This window comes from Pogoniulus pusillus, chromosome 20 (assembly GCF_015220805.1).
Source record: "Pogoniulus pusillus isolate bPogPus1 chromosome 20, bPogPus1.pri, whole genome shotgun sequence".
NCBI lineage: Eukaryota > Metazoa > Chordata > Aves > Piciformes > Lybiidae > Pogoniulus > Pogoniulus pusillus.
The window spans coordinates 788,106-812,636 of record NC_087283.1 but is presented as its reverse complement, the minus strand read 5'-3'; the positions used below and the strand labels follow the sequence as shown (position 1 = coordinate 812,636).

Genomic DNA, 24,531 nt, shown 5'->3' with positions numbered 1-24,531 from the left:
GTATGGTGCTGCAAGCCATTAGAGATGTCTGTTGACAGGCTTATCTGCTAGGTTCCATTGATGGCTGCTGATAAAACTGCTGGCCCTTCTGTACCAGTAGCTGTTGTCCTGGGACAACGATTAGTTCCATGCATCTTGCCATAGGAATTGTGAGCCACTTCCCAAGTGGCTGTTCAGGAGTGCATGGGTGCATGTGTTGAAGTCACCAGAGACGACTGGAACGTGATCCCTGGAGGCCATATCAGCTCAAACAGGCTGTTTGTCTGTCTGCTGGCCTCAGAACAAAGTGGTGCTGCATGCAGAGGCGCCGGTTCTGGTACCGCTGAAGCTCAAATGAGCAGGTGAGGCTGCCATTTGTGCAGATCTGGTTCTCTTCCAAGTGGCTGGCTGGGATGTGTCAGCTACCTCTGTGATTTCTTGCTGGGGCAGAAAAAGCGTGTCTGTCAACTGGGTGATTTAAAGCAGCTTGTGCCAGTAGCAAAGCAATGAGAATGAACAGAACCCCCTTTTCAGTGTTGATCAGGTGTTTCCAGGGAAGGTGGTGCTGTTGAAGCTGGCCTGCCTTGAAGGAAAAATCCCCCACCACGTAAAACCCATGCATGCTTGATCTTCTTTGTACTGATGTTACAGTTCACCCCTGCAGGATTGTATCTCCTCCACCGTGTATTTGTGGGTTCTTAGGTAGGGCAGAAAAGGAGGGAGCAAAAATACTGAAAGAAGTTAAGCTGAGAAGTGCAGGTCTGTAAACAGTCCAGTAGTAACACATTTTACCTTCTACCCAAAGGCGTGAAACTGGTTGGACTGGCAGAGTGCTTTGGGCTGTCTGAAAGGGGCTTACAGAAAGGCTGGGGAGGGACTATTGACAAGGTCTTGTAATGACAGGACAAGGGGTAATGGGTTTAAACTGGCAGAGGGGAGATTCTAACTAGATGTTAGGAAGTTCTTTCCAGTGAGGTGGTGAGACACTGGCACAGGTTGCCCAGGGAGGTTGTGGATGCTCCCTCCCTGGAGGTGTTCAAGGCCAGGTTGGATGAGGCCTTGAGCAACCTGTTCTAGTGGGAGGTATCCCTGCCTATGGCGGGGGGTTGGGACTGGCTGAACTTTGAGGTCCCTTCCAACCTAAACCATTCTGTGATTCTAATTATAGCAATGCAAGATACTGACCTAAGCTGAACCCAGAGCTAGGCTGTTTACCTGAAAACAGGAGCTTTTCATGCACAGCCTTGAATTTCCCCTGCCAGGTGAAACTGAAATTCCATGTGAAAGAAAGGATAAAATATGGGAAAAGTTCAATGGTATTATCAGAAAGGAAAATGTCAACATTTTACTGTCCTTTTTCCTCACTTATCTAATCCAGAAGGAAATGAGCAGTCTGAAAACTTGACACCATCTCATTCAATGTGTTGCCTGTTACTTAAGCATTTGGGTTGGTATGAAAATCCTAGTTTACTTGTCTGGTGCCTTAGACTTCTTGTTTTTGTGAAGATAATGCCTCCCTTCTGGCTCTACAGATTGATTAGTTGTTCTTTTAAAATGAAACCTATCCCCCCAGTTCTTGCCCTTTTTTTCCACTAGTCAGTAGGGAGTGATGAAAATGAGAGGCAAACGAACACCACTCGCCAGTATTAAGTATGTTCAAGTCTTTAGAAGGCTACTTCTGTCTTCCTTGAGGTCCTGTGAAGCAGTTGCTGTGTGCTGCATGCAGCTTGTCGGAGACATGCAAATAGTGTGTTTCGCAGACTTTGTTTAAAGAATGGGACGAGATCGAGCCCTGCCAGCGCCTTCGTCTTCAGCTGCCGTTTAGAATGCTCTTCCCCTCTTGCTAGCTTTTATTGGAGCAGTAAAGGTTTTACATTAAAGCAGAACTGGGGGAGTAGTGGTCGGAAAAGCTCCAGCTGGATGCAGTCAGGAGTGCACCTTTGCCGGTGTTGCCTCTCGCTCCTACACTGAACACCTCATTGCGGTGTAACTGTGCCATCAGTCTTTGAGATGTAAATGTGACCTTGTGGCTCTGTGCAGGTTAAGCTAAAAGGGAGCTGAGGGAGGAGGAGGAAGTCAGATCTTCGATCCGAATCTAGCTGTAGGATTAAGTTCCTTAATCTTCCCCTTCGAGCCCTCTAACACCAGCATAAAAATCAAATGATACCCAGCTTTGCTCTGCTCGTGTCATGGAGCTGGGAGGGCTTCAGAGTCTACTACACCCTTGCTTTGGTGGGGGCTGTCTGTGATCAGTTAGAGCACCAGCACTTCTGGGAGCACTGAACAGCATTAAATGCCAAGGATGGCAGAACTCCAGGTCCTCGTGGTGTTGGTGATTCTGCCTCCCGTCCCGCTGTAAATCCCAGCACTATCAGAACCTGGGATCTTCTCTCCCTGCGCTAGGGAGTGATTAATGTGCCTTGTTTTCCCCGGATGCTCCTGGGTGTGACCTGCAGAGTGAGGTTATCAGCCAGGTTTACCTGCTGGCACAGCAGCCCAGGGCACTTACTGCTGATCTCAGCTGGACCAGCAGTTGCTTGGAACAAGAAGGCTGCTGCCCAGTCCTGTGAGCAGACAGCGAGGATCTGAAGGGGTGGAAAGGGGAGGTAGCAGCGAGGCAGTGATGAGGGGCTTGGGCAGACTGGGAATGGTGACTGGTTTCACGGAACAATGTAGGTTTCACATCACCTTTCTAATGCAAACAAGTTTTCTCTGAACAAAAATGGAAGTCTGGAGTCAGACAATGATGTGTGAAAAACATTTGCCAGTAAAGTTTACAGCACAAGCTATCTAAAAACTATTTTCCCTCTTAAAAGAAACAAAACCCCATAGACACAATCCAAGCCACAACCAAAACAAACAGCAAACCAAACCAAAACCCAAACCAACCAAGAAAATAAACCAAAAGCCAGGCCAAAACTCAAATCATAGCAAAGACCAAACAAAACAAAAAGTCAAAGGAAACCAAGCCACACCAACCCAACGCACAACACAAACGCTTGGCTGTTTCGGAGGAGTCTGTGATGCCAGCGATGTGCGTGAGGGTCTGAAGCAAGAGTGCCAGTGGTGCGTGTGAGGGTCTGAAGCAAGAGTGCCAGTGGTGCGTGTGAGGGTCTGAAGCAAGAGTGCCAGTGGTGCGTGTGAGGGTCTGCAGCAAGAGTGCCAGCGGTGCGTGTGAGGGTCTGAAGCAAGAGTGCCAGTGGTGCGTGTGAGGGTCTGAAGCAAGAGTGCCAGTGGTGCGTGTGAGGGTCTGAAGCAAGAGTGCCAGCGGTGCGTGTGAGGGTCTGCAGCAGGGGTGCCAGTGGTGCGTGTGAGGGTCTGCAGCAGGGGTGCCAGTGGTGCGTGTGAGGGTCTGCAGCAGGGGTGCCAGTGGTGCGTGTGAGGGTCTGCAGCAGGGGTGCCAGTGGTGCGTGTGAGGGTCTGAACCTGTAGAAGTGAAACTGCTGAGCACAAGTGTTTGCTCTCAGCTGTTTGTACTCTTGCAAGTGCCAATTGTGGTGGATTCTTGGCTGTGAAATCCATGCTGTAGAAACTACTGAGGAGTTCAAGTTCAACACTGTGTTAGAGTTTGGACCTTCCAACACGGCCAATTTAAAGGTTATCACTCCAAGTGATGATGTATAAGCAGGGCTTCTGTGTACGGAATTAATGTGAGACTCACAGAGCAGAGGAAGCTGGAGTGTTTGACTCTCAGAGGAGACTTCTGCTAGACATGAAAGAAACCATTCTCTGAAGGATAAAATTGAGCAACCAAACTACAACACCTGGAATTTCTTTAATTTTGGGGAGGTGTTAAGTGAGGTTTAATTGTTACTGAAATAAACAAGCAGAAATTGTTGGCAGCAGTGAAAAGAACTGCCCTGGGGGGCAGGAAGTGGCATTTATTCTGGCTTGTTACTGTGAAGGAAAGATTTGATATTCCTGGTGACTATGAAGATTAAACCAGAGATTTATGTTAATGCAAAGGATTAAAAGAATCTTAATAACATTTATAAAGATGCAAATGTTCGCCTGCATTTTATCTCTGCAGCTGAATGTGCCATAAGGGAAACGGTGAGGAGGAGAGCACATCCTTGCTCTGAACTGCAACAGCTGGTTTAATACTGCTCTCCCATGGTCATTAAGGGGGAGTTGTTTCCACCAGAGGGTGTTGGAGCTGTGCCTGTGTGCCAGACTGTCTCATCCTGGCTTAGGAAGGTCCGGAAACTTGTGGCCAACTTCATCTGCTTAGAGTATGGCTTCCTGTGCAGATTTCCAGGAAGTGTAAATATTCATGGATTCATAGAGTGGGTCGTCTTGGAAGGGACCTTCTAAGATCATCTAGTTCCAACCCCCCTGCCATGGGCTGGGACACCTCATCTAACCTGGCCTTGAACACCTCTAGGGAGCGGCATCCACAACCTCCCTGGACAACCTGTGCCAGTGTCTGCCCACCCTCACTGAAAAGAATTCCTTCTTAATCTCCAGTCTCAATCTCCCCTCTCCCAGCTCAAAGCCATTGTCCCTCACCATTCCAAGCCCTTGTCAGAAGTCTCTCTCCAGCTCTCCCGTAGCCCCTTCAGATACTGGAAGGCTGCTCTAAGGTCACCAGAACTGCCTTCTCTCCAGGCTGAACAGCCCCAGCTGACTCAACCTGTCCGATAGCAGAGGATCTCCAGCCCTCTGATCAGCTTTGTGGCCTCCTCTGGACCCTCTCCAACTGTTCCAGCTTCTTGTGCAGGGTTCCCCAGAGCTGGAGACAGTGCTGCAGGTATGGTCTGAGCAGAGCAAAGGGATAGAATCCCCTCTCTGTGCTGCCACTCTCACTGCTTTAGATGCTGCCAGCAACCAGTGCTGGCTCCTGGGGAGTTTGTCATGAGCTGACATCCTCAAGTCCTTCTCCTCTGAACTGCTCTCCAGCCACTCCTCATCCAGCCTGGGTTTGTGCATGGGATTGCCGCCACCCAGGTGCAGGACCTTGCATTTGGCCTTGTTGAGCTTCATGAGGTTGGCTTGGGCCGTCCTCTGAAGCCTGCCCAGGTCCCTCTGGATGGATCCCTTCGCTCCAGTGTGTCAGCCACACCACACAGCTTGGTGGCATCCACAGCTCTGCAGAGGGTGCCTTGGTGCCAGCATTCATGTTGCTGACTCCCTGCATTTTTCCTTTGTTGTTTTTGCTGCTGCCATTTTCAGACTTATTTTCTGAATAGCGAGGAGCTTGAAGTAGTGGCTCGAGTGGAGCACTGCCAGCTGTGTTTCCCTGGTTTCAGACTGCCCTCCCAATGCAAACAAAGGCTACAGCAGCATGGAAAATTATGTGCTTTATTTGGGAGCCCTGCCATGTCCTACATCTAGGTACATATATTAATATGGAGAAATTATAGAAAAAATATGATCTGAAAAAGGAGGCAATTAAGGTGAAGGTGTAAACATCACTGGCCATTTATCTTCTGTCTCCCTTTCTTTCCTGCTCTTCAACCAATTGTTTCCTACCAGACAAGTACATATAAACAGAAGCCACCTGGCTTTGTTCTGCAGTTCGGCTGAAGTGGCTGGAAATATCCCAGCTCTCAAATCAATACAAGTCCTCGAAGGGTTTTGAGTAGTTAAACATCAAGTAATCCATGTAGTAGAAGTCATAGCTTCGCTGGCGCTGGGAGGGAGAGAGCTGCGCAAAGTACTGCTGCGTGATTTTCGTGGTCGTTCGTTCTTCAGTGGAGTGCCTGTCCTTGAACTTGGGGAAAGTTAAGTTCTGGGGAGCGCCGATTAAGTGCAAGAAAAAGTTTGCATCTTCTTCCATGCTTTCAAATTTCCCAACAAAGTCATAGTCTATCAGACAGGGGCTGCAGAGCCTGTTGACGTGATCCCAGTGGATGTCCATGCCCACTGGCCTGTGCACGTCCAGGAGGTACTGGATGAACTCTCTAAAGGTGACTCCAGAGCCTGTCCTTAGCGCTTCTTTGGTGGCATTGACACGGTACCTGGAGATGATAGCCTTGCCAAAAACTGGGTGGTAGTAGGTGTTGGGGTGCTCAAACTTGTCCCGAAAGGCAGACACCAGCTTTTCAAAAGGCTCTCGGATGAAGAGCATCTTTGTGTAGGTATTGAGCCTGTGGTAGATGCCTTGGTGGTCAAACCCGTCCAGCCTCTTCAAGTAGTTGCCGTAGTGCACGGTGTTGTGCTGGATGTCTTTGGTGGAGGACGCCAGCCCGTTCAGAACCATCAGCACACGCTTCCAGTTGGAGCAGCCAGCCTTTGGCACCTCGCAGTACAGGACTCTGTACCTGTCTTCTACGAATATCCTGGAGACGTGGTAAGGAGTGATGGTCCTTCTGCTGTTGCTCTTGTATTTGGAGCAGGTTTCCCTCATAATCCGCTTTCTTTCCCTTTGGGTCTCGTAGAGGCTTTTCCACTTGCTGTTGTCTCTGTCCTCAGATTTCAGCGTGGGCAGGTTGAGAATGGAGCCGTTCATGGAAATCAAGATTGGGCTCTTTTTGATTATAAACCTCCTTCTCCGTTTATGCAGCCTGATGGAACTGGTTTCTTCCCCCTTCTGTTGATCTTTCACCACCCCCAGCGTGCTGCTTTGCCTTGTGTCCGTTCTGTGAAGCTCAGTGGGCACATCTTCAGGCGGGTGTAGTGAGTTGCTCTGCTCTGTTGTTGCTGCTGCCTCTTCAGTGCTCCTTCTTAGTCTGCCATCCTGGTTCTTGCTGGGAATGCAGTCCTGTTGGCAAAGCAGAGGAAAGGGGTTAGCAAAGGAGAGAGTCTTTGGCACTGTCTGTATCTGGTACAGCTCACTATGGATCTTTCTTATGCTCTTTGACTTCAGCAGAGTTATACAACAGAATTAATTGCCACAAGTCCTCAATGCTGAGCCTACATCGTGGCAGGGACTTCTGTCATCATCTGTGCTCACATGAAATTCAAAGGCTGAGATGAGTCTGAACTGGGAAGCAGCAGGCAAAATTCCAATCTCAGTGGTTTTCAGGTGGTGCCTGTACCCAGACTTTGACAGACACTTTTGTCTTGGATACCTTGTCTTTGAAATTTCCACACAAGCTATCGGAGTATTTTGAGGACTTCATTATTCCAGACTGGCTGTCACAAAAATATGTCCCCCTGTCCCATTCCATCACCTTGTGCCCTGCTCCCCTTTTTTGCACTTGGGTGCAGGGTGAAGCCTGTCAGGGAAGGGATGTTCATAGTGTTTGTAAAGTGGAGTGAGGATGTAGCAAGAGGAAGGGAGAAGCAGAAAAGACTGCAGTGGGGACATGTGAAGGTCTTTCAGAGAAGGGGTTTGATGAGAGCAGGGTGAACAGGGACCCCAAAGGGAGGTGTGGGTGAGGTGAGCCTGGGACCAAAGCAGTTGAGACTTGAGGAGCAGAAAGGAGTGGGAAGGAAGCTGTGGCTGAGATTAGGCAAGGGAGAAAGAGGAGGCAGAGCAGGGCTATGGCTAAGGGATGTGTGGGCCCTGCTCCTTTTCAATAGGTGGCTCTCACTGCTTAATTCTTCTTTTGGCGTACAGCCCAGATGTGCTCCATTACCTCCTGCTTCTCCAAGCAGATGAATTTAATCCCTGTCTACATGTCTATGCCTCTAAGACTGAAATTAAGTTCTGGACAGTGTTTAACTACACATCATCCCTGTTTTGAGAACTCACCTGGGAGCCAAGTGACATGTGTACCACCAGGGAACATGTCAACAGAGGAAGCAGGTGTAGCTACAGAATGGTTATTGCTTATCCAAAATACTTAATGTCTGTGCAGAGGGTTGAGGAATTGTCACTTTCTAATTTTCAGTCTTTATTTGCTGCCTTCTAGCGTTAAAAACTGGCTTCACAAGTAAGGTAGGGGATGAACTTTAAGGTGTACAGTATGGGGTTAGTAGGGTTGTACTCTTTCAAGGTGCAGATTAAGTCTTAGTGCTGTTTCTACAAGTCTCTCTCTGTTGCCTGCAAAAAAATGCAATGCTGTAGGTGACTTAACAGATGTGCTGTCGTGGAGCTTCTGTCTTAGCCCATCCTTCTTTAAGGGTGAGAGATTAAGAAAACGGGAAAGAAGGGGATCAGTGTTGATTATTGATTACCACAACCACTGATGACAAAATAAAGCCCCTGAAACATGTTGTTTCCCAGGTGACTTGCTTCAGCTGAGAGCTTTTGTGCAAACTCCAAACAGACTAGCACAAAACAGTTTTTTGAGAGCTATACAAATTGTTGCAGAACTTAGGCATCTAAAATGTTTCCCTGGCTGTTCTGGCAGTGGAGAGGGTGTGTGATGGGCAGGCTGGGAAGCCAAGTGATAGTCTGTCACAGAAGACAGTGAGAATTCAGCTGCCAGGAGTAATAGTTGTGCTCTGCTCTTCAGAGATTGTTTGGTCTGTACAAAACATCAGAGGTGTTTCCAAATATTGAACTTCAGCCACTCTGGAAGGGATAATTGGATGTAGTCATGATGTAGCTGATCATTTAGGGACATCAAATTCAGACTTCCTAGATGTTTGCACCTTTAAGGGTGATGAGCCTCCAGTTTTTGGGAAACTCAAGTGCCATGGTTTGAATGTCTTCTGTTATTGTCACTGTTCATCCAGAAGGTCACAAAGGAGCTACAGGGATGGAGCAGGAACAAGGAGGTGATCATGAGCCTGTACTCAGCACTGGTGAGGCTGCACACAGTGCTGTGTTCATCTCTGGGCAGCTCACTACAAGAAGGACACTGAGGTTCTGGAGCATGTTCAGCGAAGCGCAGTGAGGCTGGTGAAGGGCACGGGGCACCTGGCCTGTGAGGAGAATCTGAGGGAGCTGGGGGTGTTCAGTCTGGAGAAGAGGAGGTTGAGGGGAGAGCTCATTGCTCTCTGCAGCTCCCTGAAGGGTTGGAGTGAGAAGGGGGCAGCCTCTTTTCCTTGATGGCAAGCAGCAGAACCAGAGGAAATGGTTTCAAGCTGCATCGGGGGAGGTCCAGATTGGATCTCAGGAAATATTTCTTCACAGAGAGGGTTCTCAAACATTGGAACAGGCTGCCCAGGGCAGTGCTGGAGTCACCATCCCTGGAGCTGTTCAAGCAGCCTGCGGACTTGGTGCTTAGGGGTGTGGTTTAGTTTAGTGTTGACCCTGCAGTGCTGGGTCGAGGGTTGGGCTGGATGAGCTTGGAGGTCTCTTCCAATGGGCTGTTTTCTATGATTCTGTGATGTCAGTCATATCAACAGGCAGTGGCACTCGGGTAAGAGCTGGCACCTGCACCTTGTACTGCAGTGGTGCCAGCCCAGCGCGGCCACTGCCGTGCTGCAAGGCTGCCGATAGCCACTAGATGGCGCAAAATCACCAGCATCTTCCTGCAGGCTGCTGCTGAGGCGCTCTGCAGCCGCTCCTCTGGCGCTGCTCTCCCTGCACAACAGGCACAGCTTAGAGCGTCTTCAGCAACAGCCAGGCCAGGGAAAACCCCCACCGAGATAAAGCCGCATAGTTTATCAAATTCATACTTGAAAAGGAGAATTTGCAGTTCATGGCAGAGCTTTGCTGCATCTTTGCTTTTCAAGGCTTCATCTCCAGCCTAGTAGCCATGCCTGAGCCATCTCTAGTGGCACTGAACTGAGAATGTGGGCACTGTTTCCCTTACGTGCTTTGGAAAACTTACTTGTCTTGGTTGCTGGAATCCCATGTTATATTTTATCCCTAAACAAACAAAAAAAAATTAAAGTCATTATTTAGTAAAAATAAAAACATTAGTTCTGTTTTTGCTGGACTAAGAAGTGTGTCCTCTGAGTAACTAAAAGGAGAAGGGAAACAAGTTCTGTTAATGATAAGCAGACCACTGCTGAATCACAACTAATGTGTATTTCATAGTTAAAATACTCCTTAGGAGGCCTCTTTACTTACAGATGTCTATTTGTGGAGTGAATATCTTCACTTCCTTTTTACAGATGGGGAAACTGAGATGGAGAAAAGGGATTGCTAGAAGGCCAGTAGCAGAACAAGGCACACAGCTGAGATGGTAGGATCCCACCTTAGAGCTGTCATAAATAACAGGCACAAACTGGCGTTCATGCAAGTTAAGGCTTTAATAAAGTTGCAGGAATCAAGCAATATACAGGCCTGGGTGCGAGGAGAGACTCTTATCTACCCCAACGCACACCCTTTGCCTTCAGCTTTCTCTTTTTATACCCTATTCTATTACATATTTACTAAGTTCTAAGAAAAGGTTGGGTTTTCTTTATCAGTTCTTAGGAACGTGAGATGTCTCTTCCACACAGGCCTCCTTTTATCCGGTGGTCCCTCTGGTAATGTTTGATGAAGTAAGGGGTCTTGCTTAAGTGTCTTCCTCATGAACTTCAAAGTCCTGGTTCTTCTATTTGCTCATACAGGAAAAGTGGCACCAGGAGGAATGCATTTCCATTTAAATATGCAAAAGACTATCTCTTCCACATGCCTCCCTCCTTGCCAATCTAATTACTCTTATCTTTAAGCTTATTGAGATGGTGGTGCAAGCAGGAATGCAGTTTTATTCAAACCCCCCCCTTCCTCCTTGTCTGTGACCTCTTGCCACGAATTGATCGGATCAAATATATGATTCTATATATTTCTCACAGAGCTCTTTGTGTGTTTACAAGACACAGCTGAAGTGAGTGGTCCCAGATTATAGCTCTTTGTGTACTTACCTAAAGCTGTGGGGTTTCTCCCCTCCCACCCCCAGTGTTGGATCGGGCAATACTTAATCATGATATTAACTTGTGCTAGTCATAGTATTGGCTGAGTACTAGTCTTTGCTCTAAGCACACAGCAGCACACCGTGGGGTTATGTGTGAGTGAGGTAATGGTTGTATAGTTCTGGAGAGAAAAAACAATACAGAACTGTGGCTTGCCAAATCTTCTGGATTGGCAGCTGCAGTGATGCCTGCCTGAAAATACAGTAAGATGTGAAGGTCATGGAAGGCAGCTTTAGCAGACATGTAGGATCACTTTATTGCTCCTAGCCTCTGTTAAGGGTCAGTTAATAGTACAGGAATGTATAGTAGGAAACAGTTCTCAGTTATGAAGTTAATTTGGGGCTTTCCCTTATAAAACTGGTGTAATTGCTGTAGGTGGTGCCTGAGAACTTCAGCTGAAGTCTGCCTTCCAAATGCCCAGCCTCTTCTGAGAGGGCAGGTCCAGGCAAAGCTATGGCCTGGCACTATCAGTGACAGCATGCCTGGGACAGCTCAGTGCAGTCAGATCCATCTTCCTGCTGCTGTGCAAGCTCTCAAAGGCTGTGTTTGTCATTCTCATTGTATCTTGCAGCTCAAAGGGCAGGTCCAGGCCGATCAGCAGTCACGGGGGTTGGTTGGGTTGGGTTGGTTTTGTTGCTTTGCTTGTTTGCTTTCCAAACTCAGATGTGCAGATTGGTGTTTAGAATCTGTGTGAAAGGAGTGTGGTTACTTCTGTGCTGCTGGAGCTCATCTAGCAGTGCTCATGACTCATGGCTCATGTTTGCGCTTTAATTCCACTGCAGCGGTTTGCTGGCCATGAAGTTCAGGTGGATGGGGACAGTGTGGTTCTGTGTTTGTCAAAAGCAAAGGACATGTTACCCTTATTGCAGCAGAAAGAAGTTCCAGACATCTTAAGCAGGCTTAAGCTTTTTCCTGTCTGCTTTTCCAACCTGTTTAGCTGTAAGATAAGGTCACTGTGAGTTAATCTATAGGCTGCTTGTGGGAATTCTGGAGGAGTACAGCTGGTGCTGTGGCACAAGGCTTTAGGAGATGTTACTGAGCTCTCTAGATCTTGATGTGATCACTTAAAGAAGCACTGATTCTACTGCTCTGTAAATATGTTACAGAGCAGCAAAGGGATGGATACTGCTGTCCCCAAAGCAGCAAAACCTGGGCACTGGTGAAAGAGCTGGCAGAGCACAGGTCATCTGTGTAGACCAGGGAAATGTTCTCTCTGTCATCAAGTGTAACCACTGATGCTAAAGGTACCACTTTCAGCCACTTGAGCTAGATCCATGCTGGCTGCCTGGCCCCCACTCCAAGGCATCACTCACACAGCTAGTTGGAGCAGTTGCTTAACTTTAGGCTTTCTGGTAGCAGAGCTTGAGATGAAATACTGTTTCCTCCTGCAGTCAGAACATTGCTCTGCTAACTCTTCTCTTACAGGCAGAACTCCTATGTGTCAAGTTTGGTGCTGGGAAGTTAACACAGGCAAGAAATTTGGTCTGCTGCTGTGGAAGGGTCACTGCTGCTCCCTTCCTGTGGCTGTCTCTTGGTTGCTTGTGTATATGTGCCCTCAGTAATACTCACAGTCATGACGCTAGACAGTAGTTACCTTTCTACTCAGCACCACTGTATTCCTCTGGAGATATTGCAGTTTCAGGCTTTAAGCTGGATTGAGTAGTGCTAAGTAATGCCTCATTCTCCTCTCACAGGTCTTGGAGGTTTCCTTTGGCAATCCTGTCCATGTGCACAGACAAGAGTATGGAGTTAAGTGTTTCTGCTGTGAACCAGTTCTGGATACTGGTGGAAGAGAGGATACCCATCAGCACAGGAAAGGACAGCAATGAAAGGTAAGGTTGTGCAATGTCTGCAAACACACTCCCTTTCTGGAAGCATTTGGAGCCTTTCACAGCTGAAAACAGGCGAGAAAGGGCTTTGGTCACTGATCAGAAACCTGAGCAAGGCTTTTGGGTGCACCTAGACAAACGTGGGAGCATTGCTGTGTCCCAGGTGTGGTGCAGAGTGTAGGGTTAGTTGTTTTCCACAGCTTTGTTTGGTTGTGGTCATTTGCCCTGAGTTCAATGGGAGCAGTGGTAGGCTGCAGAAAGCCCACACACCGTGTGATTACCTGTTCAAGCCGGGGTGTATCTGCTGTGAAGAACAGTGACACAAACCCCAAAAGGCCACAGAAGCGCAAAGAGCAAGTGTAGGAATTATCCTCTTTGTGGTTGATTATGGCTGATGCCATTTTGGTGGTGTTTTGTAAAGGCAACTTACTGCAGAGATAAATACCTTGCACTAGTATGCTGTCCTTAAAAAGGACAAGAAAGAAAAAGACATGCCAGTAGGAGATGAGTAACTGTTTAAAAAATGGTTCTTCATTTGCTGGCTTTGAGATGTGATGGGAACAACAATCCATGTTTAATGTAAATATTTGGTGAAGCACTTGCCAATCGCCTCAGTGTTTGCTGAATTCTGACTTTGAAAGTTGGCTTCTCTTAGCTGCCTTTCTCCTGGTGCAGTCTGTCACTTCAGATTTGAAGCTGCAGAGGGAAATCCTCTCGAGTGCAGTGAACTTGGGGCAGTTGTTATTGCACAGATGTGTTCTGCTAATCAAGCCCCACAGTTGTTCTCCTACAGCTCTGCTATCCATGGCACTTACCAGTACAGGTGGGAGTGACAAAATGGTACTGTTCTGTTGCCATAGGTAACCCCGTGGTGTCTGCTGGTGTCCAGGTGAGGTTAGTGATTGCTGTTTGGTGCCAGGCACCGCTCTGACCAGCATGTCATTAGTGCTCAAACAGAGAGGACAGCTGAGAATCCTTATGTCAGTCCTCTGTCCTTTATGGGCATCCTTTTCTTTTCCGCTTCTGCAACCAGCACTTTGCAGACCTGAGCTTGGCCTGTTTTATGCCTGCTTTTATTGTCCTTCATGAAATAGAAGGCCAGTGCTCCACCCAGTCCTGCCAGACAGCGAGCCCAGTGTGAGCTTTGCTTGCAGCACAGTAAAATGGCCTTTGTCTTTCCTCTGTAATATTCTAAGCTTTGCCTCTCCGCCTTCACCTCTCTCTGCTTCAAAACTAATTTTGGTTGGCCTCCAGTGTTTGCCTCTGTTGTGAGTGCACTACAGCTGAAAGATTTTTTAGTAAAAGTAATAACCTGCTTCATCCTGCTGGTGAAATACACTCTGGAAGGGTTGTTACTGTCATTGCCTCAACCTCTGTGCACAGCGTCCTGTCCACATATGCTCCAGTCACAGAACCACAGAATACGTCTGGTTGGAAGAGACACCTCAGAGATCATCCAGTCCAACCCTCAACCCAGCACTGAAGGGTCAACACTAAACCATGTCCCTAAGTATCAGGTCAACAGGGTGCTTGACCACCTTCAGGGATGCTGACTCCAGCACTGCCCTGGGCAGACCATTCCATTGTTTAAGAACCCTCTCTGTAAAAAAATATTTCCTACTATCCAGCCTGATAGTAGGAAATGGGCAGGGGTTTGGAACTAGATGATCTTAAAGGTCCCTTCCAACCCAAACCATTCTGTGATTCTGTGAGCATGTCCTTAACTGCAGGATGAACAGCAGACTGGTACTCTGAGTTGTTTGGAAACTGAGGTGTGACTAAGAGAACAAAGTGGATATGTGTGTCTCTGGTCTAATTGTATGCTAAAATCAGTAGTTGATTCAGTACTGGGGTCAGTTTTGGGGCACTCACTCCAAGAAAGACACTGAGTTGCTGGAGCATGTCCTGAGAAGGGCAGCAAAGCTGGGGAGGGGTCTGGAGAGCAGGGCTGGGGAGGACCAGCTGAGGAAGCTGGGGTTGGTTAGATTGGTGAAGAGGAGGCTGAGGAGAGACCTCATTGCTCTCTACAGCTCCCTGAAAGGAGGTTGCATTGAGGTGGGGGTTGGGCTCTTCTCCCTGGTATCAGGTGATAGAGCATAAGGAAACGACCTGAAGCTGTGCCAGGGGAGGCTTAGTGTGGAGGTGAGGAAAAATTTCTTTGCTGCAAGAGTGGTCAGGGGTTGGAACAGGCTGCCCAGGGAGGTGGTGGAGTCACTGTCTAACAGTTTAAATGCAAGTTGCTTGAGGAGCTTCAGACACTGATGTGTGGCTTATTCTTAAGCAGATGGTGTGGGAAGCAGCATACTCCCTAGAGCTAGCCACTGAGTCTTGGTTTCCCCTCTCCCCTGCTTGTTTCATGCACAAGCTGGGGTTCTTCCTATTGACCTTGTGCTTTTCGATCTGTCAGCTGCAGAGACATAGGCTTTGAATCCAGGTGAACCTGTTGACTTTCTCTTGCCAAAGTATGCAAATCTCAGCTTCTCCATCCCATGGACAGCAGGCAGTGCCAGCCTGTGCTGTGCTGGTGTCGTGGGGTACCTGGGCTGGCAGCAGCTTGTGTGCACTTCAGTTGATTAAAGCAGGGTTGCTGTGGCTCTTGGTGACTGCAATGACTTGGTCTTAATGAAGCAAGGGAGTCTCTGGGCAGAGTACTGTAGGTGGAGAAAGCAATGCAATTCTGAAGGGCATACCCTGGACATTATAAAAGCATTATGTTCATCCATCAGTTTGAGCAAGAAAAAATTACAGCTGTGGGAAGCAAAGTGGAGATCAGCACACACACTGAGTGGTTCCCAGTGTTTGCCATGTGAAAGACTTGCATCCTGGCAAAGAACTGGGCATTCCCAGTTTGTTTGTGGTACCAGTAGCTAATCCTCTAGGACTGAGTCAAGAGAAACTGCAGAGTCATATTCTGAAGCACAGGGCTTGCCAAGATGTGGCTGCTGCCATGCTGTCATTGCTTCCCTCTTGGTTTCCTGGTTAACTCCCTTGTAGTTAATGCTCTTGGCACAGCATCCCTTTTGTCATTTGACTTGGGCCAGGCCTCGTGCCCAGCCTGCTCTGTTTTCTCTTGGAGCAAGAGATGGCAGTAAGGACTTGCAGCATGCTGCTAGAACAGGAAGGTGACCCGGTAAAGACAGACGTGTACTGCTGTGTTATTTCAGAGGTTCTTAGGCTCTAAAGTACACTGAATGGAACTCTTTCACTCAATAATCACATCACTTACTCCTGGGCTCTTTGCTTGAGAGCTGAGGCAGGCAGGGCAATGCATGGTACCTTTGTGCTGCAGGCTTCATGGACTGCTTGTGGATTTATTATGAGAGAGGTACCACTGCTTGTTTACTTTGTCTTCTCTTTGCTATTTAACTATCCTAATTAGAGAGTGCCATTTTCTGGCTTAATTTATATTCCATAAGAATTCCATGAAGGAAGCAGAAAAGTCAAGCCTGTGCTGTTGCATTCCCCACTCCTCCCGTGGCCCTATCCCTGGGAACATCGTTAATTAGCATCATTAGCTTGCAGGCACTGTCAGCAGTTACTTTCAATTTCTACTTAATACCTTTCACTTATTCTCCATCCTCACGCTTCATATTTGCATATTGCCTTCCTAGGATGACTTTGACAAGGACACTGCACTTGATTCAGGTGCGTTTAAAGCGGAAGTTAATGTTTAACTCCAGCCCTGCATTTGTACTTGGCAGGCTGTGTGAGCTGCTCAGGTAACCAGAGTAGTTTCAGTCAGGCTCAGGCCACTACCATTTTATGGCCACACTTGCATTTGACATTTGTACCTCGTAGTTTCTCTAATATTCCAGTGTGGAATGGTGCATCAGGCCAAGAGGGTGCCACAGGAATGGAGACTGAGTTGTTTGCATCTGCCCCAACAAGCCACGTCGGGGATGTGGTTGCTATGACAATCAAACCATCTGATTTGTAAGTCAGCGCATACAAACACCTAGTAGCCAACTGGCTGCTGAAGGTGGTCTGTGATATAGCTGATGGAAGTGTGTGAGTGTCTGACTGCACTCAGCGAGGAGCCTTGCTGTGAGGATCCTTTTCCAGCACGTTCCAGTGTGTCCCTGGCTGGTGCAGCACGGCGCAGTGCATGCAGTTATGCACAGCTCACTCCCTCCATCCTGCACTGGCCGAAGGCTCTCTGGAGCACAATACCGTTCTGTCTGCTGAGACACTCACTTTGCAGCTGGAACCTCTACCTGACAGCGAGGCACACTGCTGGCTGGGTGTGTGGCTTACACACTCAGTGGAGGTTGTAAGTCCTCTTGGACACCTCTGTTCCAGCGCTGATTAACCTGCCAGACAGCAGCAGCAGCTGACTGTTTGCTCTTCCACTTCAGAGCTAGTTCACAGCTTGTTAAACTGTTTCTCAGAGTGCACATAGGCTGAACTCCTGGCAGTAAACCCTAGGCAAGACCCCTTTTAAGCTCACTATTTTGTAGCTGTCTCCATTGTTTGTTGATAAAAATGTTACCTTTGAGCAATGAATGAACTTCAGTCTTTGCATTTTGGATGGCAGGTTATGCCCTTTCGAGTTGTGACTGCCTTGTAACTGCAGGTGCCTGTAACGTGACAAACGAATGGTGTTCATCAGGAGCAAACCTTTTGGTGGGCTTATAACTGGGGGGGGAAAGGCATTTGTCATTTCTGGGTTTATTCCTAGTGTTTGAGTTCCTCACACCTTTATTACTCATTCCAGAAATGGAATCTTTAAACCCTCTGAACAGTGTCTGCAGATTTGCTACCCTGTGAGTGGGAAGTGTGAGTTTTAAACTCCTTTGTTGCAGTATTAGAAGAACCCCTGTGTAATAAATAGTTAATGATGCCTGTACAGTGCTGGCTTTGCAGCAGGGACAGCTTTGGCATTTCCTTAAGTGGGTACAGCAGCAGCTCCTCAGTGAGGGGATAGTAATGCAGTATTGATCTTCTGCAAGCAGTGGTGAGCTGCTCTCCTCGTGTGTTTCCTCCTGCCGTGGTTTTCCTCGGAAGGACTGGGCAGTTAGTGCTAGTCCCCTGCAGCAGTGGCTTTTGCAAAAAGCAAGTTCCTTACTGGTACATTCTAGTTAAAAAATGGGGCGGAACTGTGAGTACCATTGTTGGGTGAGCCTGGCATGCTTGGCTTGGTCTGTAGGCGTGGGACCACCTCTCAGTCTCTGCCCGGTCTCCACAGCTACAGAAGGAGGAGGAGGTGCCCCCGCAGGAGTGCAGCGTGGGCTGCTTGCCTGACCAGCACCAGGGGAGGTTGTTGCTGTGCAAACATTATTCTGGTGGTCTCTCTTAAGGATCCCATTGCTGATCACAAGCAGTGCTTCTCATAGAACCATAGAATGGCAGGGGTTGGAAAGGACCTCCAGAGATCGTTGAGTCCAAGCCTCCTGCCAGAGCAGCATCACTCAGGGCAGGTCACACAGGAACATCTCCAGGTGGGTCTTGAAAGTTTTCAGAGCAGGAGACTCCACAACCTCTCTGGGCACCCTGCTGCAGGGCTCCAGCACCCCCACACCAAAGAAATTTCTCCTCGTACTGAGATGGAACATCCTGGGCTGCAGTTTCTGTCTGTTGCCCCTTGTCCTGTCACAGGATGACACTGAAAAGCTCCTGGCCTCTTTTCCTGACATCCAACCCTCAGATATTTATAGACATTTCCCAGATCCCCTCTCAGACTGCTCTTCTTCAGGCTGAACAGCCCCAGGTCTCCCAGCCTTTCTTCATCAGACAGATGTTCCAATTCCTTCATCATCCTCTCAGCCCTTTCTTCTTTGAACAAGGAATAATTTCAGATTGGGTTTTTTTCCTCCTAACTTCTGCCCAGAAGATTTTCTTGTTGTATTTTGTGATACTTTCTTTGTCTTGAAATTTCTTCTATGCTGTGTCTGCGTGTGGATGCTGCTCACATACCCACTGTTAGCACAGCCAGGATAGGTTTCCACACATCCTTGTCCTCTTGTCTGGCCTCACATCCCATCTCACCTAAAGCACTGCAGTGGACTAACCAACACAGGGAGCAAAATTATTCCTTGCCAAAGGTAGATTTGTTGCATATATGAATCCCTTGCAGGATTTGTTGGCAGTTGGACTTGATCTTAGAGGTTTTTTCCAACCCAAACAATTCTGTGATTCTGTAATTCCATAATTTTTAGTCTGAGGGCTTGTGAGCTCTCTTTGGTTCTAGAGTGCTGTGAAGTGATTTGGGTACAGGTAGGATATGTGGCTGTTAAACCAAGACCTTCATGGTTTAGTTAAATACTGTCTGGCATAACTGACACTTCAAAAGCAGCCTGTTGCAGTTGGATGTAGTGATGATTTCACTTGATACATTAAGGCTACAGAGATCTAAACCTGGCTGTGGTGTCGTTGCTTAAACCACACTCCTCTGTGAGTCCTTCCAAAGGCATTGGGCTCTTTCACAGCTGGGCACCAATGCTCCCCACCTCCTCCTCAGGGCTCGCTCTTCCCTTTCTTCACGCTGGAGGCAGCACAATAACCAGAGCCAACAGGCACAAACCCTGGAGAGAAGTGCCTGCTAGGATTGCTAACGTTTGGAAGCTTTTCCCACCTTCTCTTATCTGCACCTGGTCTTCTTTCAGCAATAACCTTGCAAATGATTAGAAATCCAGGTAGAGAGTGCCTCTGCCAGGGGCTGAGGATCCCTAAGCCACTTGTGACTGAATCAGAGAATCACTGAGTGCTGGACTAAAGTAGCACAGAAACCCTGGGTCAGAAGAAGAGTCTCATTTGTTTCCTTGGATGTAATTGTGGTTGTTTGTATGTAGTATTTCCTTTAATGCAAATAAATGTCCAGTTGTTCGTGACCTCTAGAATGCTGCTGCTAGCTTAAAACTAGTGAATAAAACATTTCTTCTGTGCATTGCTGTTACTGAAATTGAGAAGTAGTAATGCCTAGGTAGTGCCCTATGTTTTGATAAGAACACTGCTGATTTCATTCCAAATAAAAGTTACTTTAAATAAAAATCTAGTTTTAGACAGCTACAGTTTAGGCAGTAAGTTACAGCATGTAACAGCTACCTTTAGTTAAATACAGCTTGATAAGAGCATATTTTTCTTTAGCCATTGTTTTTCTGTGTTTAAATTCAGAGTAAAAATATGTAAGGTAGACTTCCTGCAGGAAGCACAACCTGGACACCTGCACAGCCTTTCTCCTTTTTTCTCCTCCATCCTTTTTGCAGCTGAAGCTGCTGTCTGCAGTGTACATAAGAGCCTCTGGGTTTGCAATTTAGTATTCAAAAGTGTTCTTGGTGCAATTCATAACTGTCTTAGTGGTGATCTGGGTGACTTAGTCTGTCTCGTGGGCTGCTTCCTCCTGGTGAGCTCTGGCAGTGGTACCACCATCTCTGCCAGAGGAAGGTGAGGCTCCTGAGCAGTGCGGGGATGGAGCTGTCAGGCTGCTGACACTTCTGCTCAGGGGCTGTTATTTTTCCACGGATCTTTACAGGCCCATAACTCTTTTATAAAGCATCCATTAGATAGATATTGAAAGGGAAATGCTGATGGTGGCTCTGCAAACCCAATAAAGCTGCCTCTATTGGCTTTTATAAAGCTGTTACTGCTCATAGGCTCTTCATTTCAGCAGGCAGGGAGCCACGGTTAGATACCTCCAACCTCATTCTCACAGGCATCTCCAGAAGCCTTTGCCCCTGCACTCCCGGTCCTGCCCCTGTGTTTGCATTGTTCAAGTTTCTGCCCAGTAAGGTCAAAATGGCAAACGTTAAGCATGTGCACCTGCTCTGAGGTGCTGCTAGCCAGTGGCCCTGGTTAGGGAGCCAGCCTCTTCCTTGGCCAGGGTTGCAGTAGGGACGACAGTAAACATTCATTTTCATTAGGCCCTCTGCTATTAATCTCAGTTTAATATCCGTTTCAGATGTTCTAGATAAATCCTTAACCTTTCAGTTGTTCCCTCTTTTGTAGTCCTCTATCTCTGATGAATCTTGGCAGTGACAAATGGTGCTGTTAGACCCTGCGACTGCTGCTGCACATGTTCTTCCCCCATGCCTTTTCTTCAGAGGGAGGAGGAGGGGAAAGGGACAGGCTAGGGGGGACAGTTTGAATACTAATGCCCATAACTAGCATTCTTCTCTTCTTTCTTTTCCTCCCCTGCCTCAAACTGTGAAGCTGTCCTCTTCAAAAGAAGCTAGGAACCTGTCTGGTACCAACCATTTGCTTGTCTTGGTGGTAAATGGAGCAGTGTTAGATGATTAGTTAGTGATCCCCAGCCTTCCAGATCACTTAATTCCAACAACAGTGCACATAAATACATGAAGAAGGTAGGCTATCTCCTGAAGAAGAAATGAGTTTGTGCCACTGACGTCGCTTGCAGTGAGTTTGCATCCTGGTCAGGAATTGTTTGAGAGCACAGCCAGTATGCCTGAGAGCGGTGCCAGAAAGTCCAGAGTACTCCTTTTCAAAGTTCCCAGACCTGTGTGCCAAAAAAAGGTGCTGCTTCCCCTCTTGTCACACAACAAGGGAGAGCTAACAAATGTCCTGTACGCAGCTCATTTGTGTTGGGCTGGAATGAACTCAAAGCCCTTGGGTCCGCTCTGCTTTTACCACCAGCTGCAGGCAGGTGCAGTAACTCACATTTATGAACAGTCCTAACCAGGTACCAGAGTGGGAAGGTGGATGGGCCTGAGCATCCACCTTCTTCCCATCCCACCCTATCTTCCCATGACAAGAACACCTATGGTGCTGCTTTATCCAGTTAAGATCCAGGTGGAAATAGAGTTTTGAAATGAAGACACCAGATGAATTTAGGAAGCTTTACTTTTGTGAACGCTCCTTTTCTCTTCTAGGAAACACCATTGTAGTTTTTGTAGCTATCAGAAGTATCATGCATAAGATCTTCTAAAATTCCCAGGCCACCTTCTCTTATCCAGGTCTACTCATATCATCTGAGATGCCTTTATTTGCTTTGTATGTCTCTTTACTTTGAAGAAAACAGTTTGGACACTTTCAGAGCACGAAGTTAACAGAGCAAGTCAGCTCCTGACTAGTGCAATGGTTTGGTAGTTAATAAATCTCTCCAACTGCCATGAAACTGTTACAAAATGAAGAAGAAAATTAATAATTAATATCTGTCTGATAGGAAGACCTTGGGTTGGGACAATGGGAACTACATTTCATATGGGGACCATCCTCTGTGATTAGTCTGCTCTGGTGAGGATCTGAGGAGGCAGAGGGCAGACCCCCCTACAGCTCCCCTGAAAGGAGGTTGGAGCCAGGTGGGGGAGTTGGTCTCTTCTGCCAAGGAAATGTGACAGGACAGGAGGCAACGGCCTCAACTTCTGCCAGGAGAGGTTTAGCTTGGATGTTGGGAAATATTTCTCTGAAGCCCTGGCACAGGCCGCCCAGGCAGGTGGTTGAACCATCATCCCTGGAGGGATTTGCAGACCCAGCTGCTGTGTTGTGCACTGCTTTGCTCTGCAGGCTAGTTCAGGGAGAGCTTAGATATTGCTACGCTGTGCTAGCTGCAGGGACTCTTAGCTGTAAGGCTTTTGGTCTCCTATGGGTCAGTAGCACAGTGAATTTCTGGGGAACTATAGCCTCAGGAGGCTTTGAAATGGACATGGAAGTCATTCAAGGAAAAGACTAGAGTGCCAGGGAGCTGGCAAAGAGCAGGCTCAGGCTCCTGAAGAGATGCAGATCTACAGCTGAAGGCATGTCCAGAAGGACTGAGTATGTTTGGTACCTTCAGAGACCTGGCTCAGACCTCAGATTTGCATGACCCTTGCAGCTTCGTCTTGTTTCTGGGTCTTAGTGGGAGTAATCTTTCTTGCCAGGCTCTCAGGGGTGCAAACAGCTTAGAGATTCTCCAGCACGCTGCAGACTGTAACAGCAAGGACGATGCTCCAGTAGCATGGGTTTGTTTGTCACCAGAAATAATGAGTTCTGTCCTGTCTCCTGAACAACTGTAAGGGTTTTGTGCTATTTGTTAATATATTTAGATTAGATGCTAAAGTGAAAACCTAAACATGCTGTCATCTTCAGACACACTCAGGCAATTAAGTGCAGCTTCTGTTATTGTTTTATAATTCAAGCCTAGTGAAGTCATAAATTAAGAAGTCCATTAAATTTTCAATTGCATTAATAAGGAAATTCAACATATTCAATTCCTTGCTAAGGCCCAATAACAAAAGATTGGAAATGCTTTTTGTGTGTGTGCTAATCTATCCTTGTTAATCCTTGTTGCCCAGATAGCCTTCTGTACCCTTATTACAGGAAATGCAAAGGAACAGAAACTAGGGAACACAACATGGAGTTCAACACTGATCCTCTTTGGCACCATGGAAGTAATTTTTTTTAACCAATGCTCCTGCCTGACAGCCTGCCCCATAAATAGCTGCAGGCATCTCAGCAGCAAGTGCCAGCACCTCTGTGCTGTGTGCTTGGCAGCACTTTGGTCGTAGCACACAGCAAATAAAGGCTGATGAAGCTGTTTTTGCTTGGCAGTGCATGGCACACTTGGATACTCCAGGCTGAGCTGTTTAAAAAAGGCAGTGTTAAAAATATGCCAACTGCCACTGCAATCAGCCCTTGTCAGTGTCTGCCTTTAATGGAGAGTGCAAGCAGGAAACTTGGGGAGCTGAGGCTCTGCTGCTGGGAATGGCTTTGCAGCCACCAAAGTCTGCACAACTGAGGCACTTTCGTTGTGTCATGAAGGGATTTTGGTACCAGGCAATGCTTCAAGGCCAGATTATTTGCAAATCAGTGTTTGGTTTAAGCATCTACCTTTGCAGCACATAGCTAGAGCTGAGCAATTCATAGATTTGTAGAATGGTTTGGGTAGGAGGGCCCCTAAAGATCATCTAGTTCCAAACTGGGTTAAACCACCTGGAGTTCTGTGCAATGCCTTCTTCATGATGCCTTACAGCAACAGGTTCTTCAGGTTTTCTCCTGTTGCCAGTCAGAGTAATGAGGCTTTAATACACTTTTGCATTTATTGCTTTTGAACAACACTGCAGCAATTAAGCATTTAAAATAATTTCATTAACCTTGGCCTAGACTTGCACTAAGAATCTCCTTAATTGGGCAAGTGTGGCAGGGCTGTGGGCTGTGATCACTGCAGTGATGCCAGTCTCCTGGCAGTGTGTCACTTCTAACGTGACAGCTGTATTCCAGCAATCCAGGGTTACAGCTTCTGGCAGCACAGAGTTCTCCTTATGCCATTTCTGCTGTGCACTAAAGTAATTATTTCAAAGCAAGCTGCTTCCTGCTCATCCCTAACCTGAAATCAGAATCTTCCTGTTTACTGCTCTGGGACTTCCCAGCTAATGGTTACCTGCAGCAGCCAGCTTCGTCTGTGGAAGTTAATGCTTGCAGACTGACCTAAGAGAAGGAGGCAGTGTGTGCATATGTGTATGTAAAAGCAGCAAATCAAGGGCTGGGCCAAAGTGCCTTTCTCCTCTGATCAAGTGAACTGGGAACAGCTGAAAATTACAGGCAGGCTTTAAAAACACTGATGTCCTACAAAAATGATTTTTATGAGCTTCTCTTTTAGCTAATCTGTGAACTATTCAGACTTTCTAAAATGGCTTCCTCTTTGAGGGAGCTGGTGATGTGCAGCCTGGAGGAGGCTCAGGGTAGACCTACAGCTGCCTGAGGGGAGGCTGTAGCTACATGGAGTTGGGCTCTTCTGCCAGGCAAGCAGCAACAGAACAAGAGGACACAGTCTTAAGTTGTGCCAGGGGAGGTTCAGGCTGGATGTTAGGAGGAAGTTGTTGTCAGAGAGAGTGATTGGCATTGGAATGGGCTGCCCAGGGAGGTGGTGGAGTCGCCGTCTCTGGAGGTGTTGAAGCCAAGCCTGGCTGGGGCACTTAGTGCCATGGTCTGGTTGATTGGCCAGGGCTGGGTGAGAGGTTGGGCTGGATGAGCTTGGAGGTCTCTTCCAACCTGCTTGTTTCTATGATCTTGGCCATTTAAAAATGAAAGCCACACAGTATCTGCCTTGAGAAGCTGCCACAGCAGAAGCCTGAGTCCCTTTGGCTGGTTTTACTGAAGGTATTTTAGAGAGGAT

General features: G+C 47.5%; 1 protein-coding gene across 2 annotated transcripts in view; it reads right to left on the bottom strand.

Moving 5' to 3' along the window:
- Positions 1-5,266: 5,266 nt before the first annotated feature.
- CHST8 (carbohydrate sulfotransferase 8) overlaps positions 5,267-24,531 on the bottom strand; it is a 110,541-nt gene continuing 91,276 nt past the window's right edge. Inside the window, exons 1-3 of one of the 2 annotated variants that reach the window (XM_064159876.1) lie at positions 12,254-12,399; positions 9,591-9,628; positions 5,267-6,682 (exon numbers count right to left, since the gene is read on the bottom strand). In XM_064159876.1, the coding sequence (XP_064015946.1) occupies positions 5,534-6,682; positions 9,591-9,614 (1,173 nt within the window). In that variant the 5' untranslated portion in view covers positions 9,615-9,628; positions 12,254-12,399 and the 3' untranslated portion in view covers positions 5,267-5,533. Of the gene's footprint in view, positions 6,683-9,590; positions 9,629-12,253; positions 12,400-24,531 lie in introns of those variants that run through there. The other variant, XM_064159875.1, reaches the window with a different exon arrangement.